The 7986-nt window shown below is 36.1% G+C and overlaps 4 protein-coding genes across 7 annotated transcripts; 3 read left to right on the top strand and 1 right to left on the bottom strand.

Annotated features, from left to right (window-relative positions):
- Positions 1-1867: 1867 nt before the first annotated feature.
- Positions 1868-2507, top strand: LOC136415527 (uncharacterized). The gene is made up of 3 exons (XM_066400133.1): positions 1868-2002; positions 2068-2167; positions 2217-2507. The coding sequence occupies exons 1-3, from the start codon at positions 1931-1933 to the stop codon at positions 2381-2383; spliced, it is 339 nt and encodes a 112-aa protein (XP_066256230.1). The 5' UTR covers positions 1868-1930; the 3' UTR covers positions 2384-2507.
- Positions 2508-2621: 114 nt separating this feature from the next.
- On the top strand, positions 2622-3751 carry LOC136415524 (uncharacterized). Of its 2 annotated transcripts, XM_066400128.1 has the most exons (7): positions 2622-2835; positions 2885-3055; positions 3108-3146; positions 3196-3325; positions 3375-3419; positions 3470-3540; positions 3595-3751. In XM_066400128.1, exons 1-7 carry the CDS (start codon positions 2779-2781, stop codon positions 3616-3618), a joined length of 537 nt encoding a protein of 178 aa, XP_066256225.1. In that variant the 5' UTR covers positions 2622-2778; the 3' UTR covers positions 3619-3751. The 2 variants fall into 2 exon arrangements, with proteins under 2 accessions (XP_066256225.1, XP_066256224.1); XM_066400127.1 differs by having other exon boundaries at positions 3470-3751.
- Positions 3743-5316, bottom strand: RpS24 (ribosomal protein S24). 3 transcript variants are annotated; one of them, XM_066400129.1, is made up of 5 exons: positions 5222-5316; positions 4748-4894; positions 4451-4696; positions 4343-4365; positions 3743-3883 (listed from the first exon to the last, which is right to left on the bottom strand). In XM_066400129.1, the coding sequence occupies exons 1-4, from the start codon at positions 5300-5302 to the stop codon at positions 4354-4356; spliced, it is 486 nt and encodes a 161-aa protein (XP_066256226.1). In that variant the 5' UTR covers positions 5303-5316; the 3' UTR covers positions 3743-3883; positions 4343-4353. The 3 variants fall into 3 exon arrangements, with proteins under 3 accessions (XP_066256226.1, XP_066256228.1, XP_066256227.1); XM_066400131.1 differs by lacking the exon at positions 5222-5316 and adding an exon at positions 5152-5172; XM_066400130.1 differs by lacking the exon at positions 4343-4365.
- Positions 5317-5976: 660 nt separating this feature from the next.
- On the top strand, positions 5977-7929 carry LOC136415432 (caspase-1-like). The gene is made up of 5 exons (XM_066400001.1): positions 5977-6245; positions 6391-6689; positions 6746-6904; positions 7084-7245; positions 7299-7929. The coding sequence occupies exons 1-5, from the start codon at positions 6154-6156 to the stop codon at positions 7538-7540; spliced, it is 954 nt and encodes a 317-aa protein (XP_066256098.1). The 5' UTR covers positions 5977-6153; the 3' UTR covers positions 7541-7929.
- Positions 7930-7986: the final 57 nt, after the last annotated feature.

Raw genomic sequence — 7986 nt, 5'->3', positions numbered from 1 at the left:
TTGCGTCATTCGATAAACAATGAGGGGAAATCGGGACAGATGTCTGGCGGTTTTATTGCGCAAGGCTCACTGCTGTATTACGTTTGCGATCTTTCTTGACAGATGGTGAATGAAAAATTTAGTTCTTGCTAATTATTCAAGGAAAACTAGAACCAAGCGAGTTTCGCGAATTTCTGGTTAAGGCGATAATATCTTGTGATAAACATCAGGATCTTGTATGTTCACCACCGTGTATATACATCCAAAACGTTTCAGCAAGCAAAACAACCAAATCAACATTACTGAGGATCGATGACGTCAGAGCGCCACAGCGTTTTATGATTTATTAACGTTTTATATCGTTAACGTTTTCTTGATTTATTACTTTTTACTGTTTAACTTTATTCTTTGACCTTAATGATGATTCATCTGTGCCCCTTGACTTTTTCCTTTGAAGCAGCTTTGTGTTAAGTGTTAAAAATACCCCTTTTGGTACTTTGCTATTGTATTCACTAATAATTCAAAAAACAAACCATTGCATCTTCAATAATTTGTAATCCCAATGAATTTAACACATAAAGGAATGTAAACCACCTCACTTCTTTATGCATCAGACAGAATGCTCTATAAGGTATCTATAATGTTATTCAAATCAATAATTTCTTGACAAAATGGTGCTTGGCCACATTTGGGAAAAAAAAGACAGTGATTTATCAGGATGAGACCTGGTCTGAAAACTTACCCAACTACACAACCCTTCATTATACGGGAGCTAAATCGAACTAGATGAATGAAGCGAGTTTTATGAGTTCAAAAGCCGAGTTTACTACTGCTGCTGCGATACCCAGACGACACTGAAGGCAAATAAAAATCTAATTTTGCAATGTACTCATGCACACTGGGCATATAGGTTCGATTTCAAATAAGCCCAACAATCGGTGGGTAAAAAACGAATTAGTCGGTTATTATTTCTGATTGCACAAACTGCATTGTTCGTTGAAGAATGAATAAGTGAATAATGCAAGATGCATATTCATCTGGCTTCACAGGAAGGGTATAACAGCTTTAGTACAATTGACACATTTTTTAACATGGAAAGAAATCTTAATTTCCTGTTCCAAGCTCTGTTTATTGGACTAACATTATATTAACATCATCACTTTCGCCATTTTTTTGTGGCTTTCCCCCCCTTTTTAGTAACAAAGTCACCTCATCAATATTTAAATATCTTTTATACGTTTCAGGCGGATTGTCCCTTTTTTTCTTCGAACTTTTCATTGCCAGATCTTGTCGTCTTCAAGACCTGCGAAATTTATAAAGATGAATTACGCATTTACGTGCTATATTGGAAGTTAAGGGCTTTAGCCTGTAACAGATACATTCGCTCATCCCAAATAATCTCTGTTATATTTATTGCCCCTACCACGCTTCAGTGTTTCATTTATTTAAATAAATTCCCAGAAGCACCTTTAAATGTGCACATTCACCAAGTTATCGGAAATCCACTGTGCTAATCTGAATTACTGTCGAATTACTCACGTAACAATAGGAAGAGAGGAAAAGGCATGTTAACCATTCTTAATTCACCTAATTCTATGAACCATCATCCTATTTACTTCCCGATTTTGTTTTTATAATTACATAACTAATGCGATTCACGGTCATGGGCGGCATGCACGAAGACAGTGCCGTAGAGTGGGGCCCCAGGGATAAATCTGAAAATTTCCTTTCTAAAGAGGACCTAAAGGGAACTAATGGATTTCGACAATCAACTGTTTCGCGCTGAAGCAGTTGAGGAGGTTTTGGTCAGGGAGGGCCTAGAAATTGCTAAAAACACCTCTCCGCCACTGCCCTTGAATTGTAATGCGAAAAATTCGGTTCTTCTCTATAAAACTATCAACCTCCGGAAACTATTTCCATACTAGTTCTAACACTCCCTTCGCGAGATTCAATGGCGGCTAAATGGTGTGTAGCTTTCCTCGTTACTGTGCTGGTTGTAGCTGTGCTCCATAGCTGTGCAGCGGTAAGCAATTACTTACCCTCAGTTACCCGTGAGGTTGTATCAACCATTTTCCTTGTTTGCCCCAGGCCCCTCATCCGAACCATGCGGAGCTACTCGAAAAGAGCTTAGCGGAATACCTGAGTCATGACAAGGACCTTTTGCACGACCTCAAGGAACTAGGATTCGGTAGGTTTTTTCATTGTCATAGTTTTATCGCTAGAGAAAAATATTCCAGATGAGAAAGCTGCCCCTGCCAGGGCAAAGCGCCAATCGGACCTCGACAATAACGACGCGGAACTCCTAGGCGAGGAAGGCAAACCCGGATTTTTCGACAAGGCAGCCAAATTCGTCATGGAACTCCTCCAGAAATTTCTCAGATGGATTAATACGGACGATAGTTAAACAAGGGATTAGCGTGGCAGCGGCCACAGTTGCCGGTTGGATCTTCGGCTAATCTCCGTAGTAGTTATACTGTCTTTGTACATTTTTAGTGCTTAATTCCAATAAAACCCTTTGTTAACGTGAATCTCCTTGCTTCTCCTCAAAAATCAACACCACTCCTGTTTAATGAAGGTTTAACTGCTTGGCTGAGTTGACAACTACTGTTCAGCAACAAATTGCTGCCTTTGCCAGATCACCGGAAACGCACCTGCTAATTAAATTTTAAAGCAACATTATGCGGCTAATTACTCTGTGATTAATACCAAAACCTCTGATTAGAGATAAAAAACGTAAGACCATGCAGGATGTTTCAATTTACTGGATGCCAATAACGCTTTATTAGGTTTCTGAGCAATATGCCAACAAACAGGAAGATATTTGCTTTTGTAGTGCTACTGACAGGCAGTTTTCAAGTAAGTAATGCTAGGTCAATGTACAAAGGTGTTTAGGGGTACTATTTAGTATGTTGAATCTGCCTGCGAAAGATCAGCAATCCTCCTGGGGGCTGAAGATGTTTGCTGGGGCAGTACTGTGAAGGTTGTCGACCGGATTCAATACACCACTAAAAGCGTGCTTAACTTCGCCAAAGAGAAACTGGGATTCGACACGGATGAACCATTCAATCCCCAACAAGTAAAATTTCTAATTTTCACCCAGCATCACTTAACTCTGTTACCTCTTTCAGTGCGACTATTACGAATGCATTTTCAGGCAAATGAAATTGGTAAATGAGCTGTACTGAATTTTAGCAATACTCCTTAAATCGTTTTTAGTTAAACGATGACGGATATCCCAATTATCAAAAAATGGTCGACTGGGTCGACAAAAACGTGATTTACAATCATGCAAAAACTCAGTATGATCTGCTCAAGCAGTGCAACAAGGACTTAACTGATAGCATAGGTTGGTATATGCGTGATGAACCCAAAAAAATTAAAACATTAGTTTTTAGAGTCTGATACATATTTTTCTGGGGGTTCTCCACCTAAAAGTTCAGGTAAGTGGGATCCATTTCCTCAGTTTCTGAATTTAATTGTGCTCTTACAGAAGGATTAAAACTGCAGAATAAGTGTGAGGTTTCCCAAGAATTTATGAAATGCATTGCAAATAATACTGAGGTGAGACAGCTTTCACTTAAACCTTCGAATGTTTACTTAAATATACTATTCCAGTGCACCATCTTCTTGTACCCTTAAATGGCAGTTTGAACCAAAATTTGCTGTTTTTAAGTAGTTTACAGACACATAAAAGAATAAATAGAAATATGGTATACTTACCTTCTTTTTGGTAGATAGAAATGTGTTTAAATAAAACCTAGAATTGTCTTAGTAAAACTTAAAATATATTGAAAAATTTCATAAATTCTGGCAATCTATGATTTATGCACCTAATATATGATGATTCCCTTGGGAGATGAATATCAGGCACACACAGAAGTGCCAGGATTTAGGTAGGATTTTACTGAAAATGAAGAAAAACATTGTTAGAATACAAGCAAAATAAAATAACACATATAGGTTTGGTTTATCATCAAAATAATAACAAACAATGGTTAATTAATTCTACAGGGCATCTAAAACAAGAAACATTTCCTTCATTCAACTCACAATTCTGAAATCTGGTAATATTTTATGCTGATTGAGAGTAAGACACGTGCAGGGTTCTAATTGTAATTCAAAATAAAAAAACAGCACCTTTTTGCCATTTTCTAATGGGTATAAATATCAAAGAAATTTTAAATTTCCATTAAAAAAATATTTTTCCTGTAAGGCAATTTTAGACACGTGACCAAGACCTTAAAGAGCAGATGAGTTTTTAGTACTATTTGGATGGGTTAAAGATTATTTCATGATAATTATTAATGGGCAGATCACACTACAGACAAATTAATGAACACTCAATTTTAACATTCAGAAATACCTGAATTCATTTCATTTCCCTCCCTGAAAATAAATTTCAGGCAATAAGGTATATTGAGCAAAGAAAGTCTCTATAATTATCAACATTAAACAAAAGAAGGGAGCTTACCTTTTTGGCCGCAGCTCCGACCTTGCTCTTCTTGGTTCCTCTAACCTTCTTCATCCTGTTCTTCCTTTCCTTCCTCTGTTTCCTGGTCTGTTGCTTCTTTTCAAACAGTCCGTGCCTTTGCAACCTGTGTTTGGGTTCAAATTTCTTGGCGAAGTCCAATGTGTCATAAATGAGGGCAAAACCTGTGGATTTGCCACCACCAAAATTGGTTCGGAAACCAAATACAAAGACTACATCGGGGGTCACCTAAAAATCCCCATGGTATTGCACTGCAATAAGGCAGGTTAGTTAATTTACTTTATACATCTTGGCCAATTTCTCCCGAATGTCAATTTTCTTGACTGATGGTTGGCCGGGGTGGAGAACGTCCACAACCATTTGCTTACGGCATAGCAGCCTGTTGCTCATGAACTTTCTAGTTCGGACTGTGGCAGTTCCTTCCGTCTGCAAGTTAAATTTTCATGAAACTAAATTTATACTTTACCTCTCATTTTGCAGAGTTTAACTTTTACACGACTCATTCAGTAGGTGCAAATTTCTAGGGACAATAGCCTTATTCGATTTTTCATATTCCAAAAGAGAAGCACTGGATGGAGATATGAGGCACTTTATTTATTTTTGTAAACAAGTCATATTTTAGTGAACTGAATGACTGGACATGAGATATTTAAGTTATATGGTAAAGGGGACATTTCACTTGCCATTTTGCATTAAATATGTAAAAAATTTCCTAAGATGACTTCAAAATTTTCGGAATGGGCCACAACCTACCATTTTATCGGAAATATTTTCAGCAAAAAGGCCGATGGATGACGTAAAATTGAAGGGAGAAATTCTTGTGACGAGTGACATATGTCATATTTAACTTCTTGTATTTCTATTAATGTCATTATACCATTCAAAATTTTACCGTAATGTAAATTAAATGTTAATATGGGTTTTGTGTGTTAAAATAAAAATAAAATAAAATTAGCGAAATGATTGGAAGGATATGAGAACTTTTAACAATCCAAAAAGTAATTTCTTTTTTAGTTTTAATCATTTGTATCTAGGCCTCTTGATGACATTTTTCGTGACTGTGGCGGAGCCAGCAGTGCAGTGCAGTGTCACCCATCTGTTAATGACAGTGACAGTGCACTGCGAACTAGAACATCTCGGTTCTGTAGAGAGGTGGGAAAACATTTTTCGTAACGGTTTCCGGGAATACATTCTGTATAGTTCGATCAAAAACCATATAAAACCGTTGATCACATCACCAACGGTCTCTTTCCTCTTTTGAGCCTCGTCTCCTCCACATGTACTCCAACTAGTAACAATCATATTCTGTACACAGTAGATATAAGTTTATTCTAAGTTTAGTAATAAAACATATAACGTTCCTGTTTTACGAATTCTTTGTGGCAATCCCATTTCTGACACCCAACGGAAAACGCCTAGTGATTCCATACATCGACAACAAGACATGACTAAACAATTCAAATTGTCAAAGTCAAAGTCGAAAATTTTGCTATTATTTTTATTTTTATTGTACCCACAAGTGAGAACCGGCTCTCAAAATTATATTTTTTGGCTTTAATTCCCGCGTTAAATCCTTAATTTCGAGTATTTGAGCCTCGCTTAATCTTATCACTACTGCAGCATAATCACTAAGCTGTGATAAACAATTCATATCATTTTAAACAACGTTCTTTGTCTGCAGAGCTATGGATGAGACCGATGGTGCTTGTGTGGGAAAGCTGAAAGACAGCCTCCGTAAGGAGCCAAATTTGAAAGAAAACTCTGAGATTGGGCAGGTGTAAGTACAATTCTTGTATACAATAATTAACTACTAAGTAAGAAATTGCTTGTTTCCACTATTATGGGTCAATGTTCTCATAATAGGTGAGTCATCCCTATTAACAGAACGAATAATTATGTATCAATAAGGACACACATTATAGGGAAGACACTATTAGCAATAACAACAATGAAGAAGCCCTTCCTAGGATGGAGGGATCTGCCACTGCACCAACCATTTTAACTGATCTAAGCTATTATAAAATGAATCATCACTATCGGGGCCTTTTAATTATTTTCAATCACGAAAAATATGAGATATCAACCAAACTGGACAAACAGCCTAGACCTGGTACTGATGAAGACGTTGATAAAATTCGCTCTGCTTTTAAAGCGATTGGTTTTGATGTGCATATATATAAGGATATGTTTCTCCGTGAGATTCAAGAACAAATTGATTTGTGTAAGTAAATAATCATTATGTCAAAGCTATGACACTTAGTTATTTTGTTATTTTAGATGTAAAAGACCAGCATTATCACAGACTTAGAGACTGCTTAGCTATATTTGTGCTCACTCATGGAAAAAAAAATCTTCTGTGGGCTAGAGATGCCTGCTATGACCCTGCAGATGTGATATGGGGCAAGCTCACTGGGGATAAGTGTCCTGCTTTAGCTGGTAGAGTTGTCAAAAATGTCATTCTTGCTTACTAATAAGGGAGCTCATTGGTATAAGGTGATGAAATGCTTTCATAACTGCCCTTCAAAAAGTCATTTTATTGCTTTTTTCATATGGTTATCATTACTTCTATATACTCAAATTTCCTTCCAATCTTATAGTTTATTGGAAAATTTCAGGAAAACCTAAATTAATATTTTTCCAAGCCTGCCAGGGAGATAAGCTGGATCCTGGCGTTAAACTAATCTTCCCACAATCTCCAAGAACAGAAGTTGATGGGGAATTTTTTCAAGAGATTCCTGTATGTGCAGATTTTCTAATATGTTATGCCACTTTTCCAAGCAAGTAAAAGCTTTAAAAGTTGCAACTGGTTACTCTAAAAAATTATTTTTAGCCTACTATGCCTTCAGAAATGATAAGAAAGGCTCCTATTGGGTTACAGTGCTGTGTGAAGAGCTGGAAAAGCGATATGCAAACACTGATATAATGCACATCTTGACAATGGTTAATAATAGAATGGGCATTGAATTTTCATCTTATAATTCGGATAAAGTGAAAAATAACAAAAAACAGATCTCATATTTTAGTTCATCATTGACTAAAATATTAGTTTTTGGTCAGAAAATGAACACCTAATGTGTTCTTTAGTAACCAACTACCTCCAGCCCTATGACAATTTTAAGTATCAAAGGCCTTATTGTTCCTTATAAGCATTATTGCATTTTTTATACATGACTGAATTTATATTATTCTTAGTATTAAGTATAAAAGTTTATACTTAAAATGTTCATATTAACAAGATTCCAGACAATTTTGTGAAGGAGATCTTGCTCAAGGACAGATCAATGTGAAGATTTGACTGTATCTCTAATAACGCTTTAATTATACTTTTTTAAGTGCAATGGATCTATATGTGCATACAAAATTTATTTTCTGTAAGAGTAAATTTCATGTTCAACCTAAACTATCTAACTACTCAATATTCGTATCTGTCCTATTTTCTCAAATATCTCCTCTATTTTTAATATTTTAATTGTTAATTAATATTTAATATATATTGTATTATACAAAAATAAATATTT

This window comes from Euwallacea similis, chromosome 20, assembly GCF_039881205.1.
Source record: "Euwallacea similis isolate ESF13 chromosome 20, ESF131.1, whole genome shotgun sequence".
NCBI classification, from domain to species: domain Eukaryota; kingdom Metazoa; phylum Arthropoda; class Insecta; order Coleoptera; family Curculionidae; genus Euwallacea; species Euwallacea similis.
The sequence above is the reverse complement of the archived record's forward strand: the minus strand, read 5'-3'. Positions and strand labels throughout refer to the sequence as shown.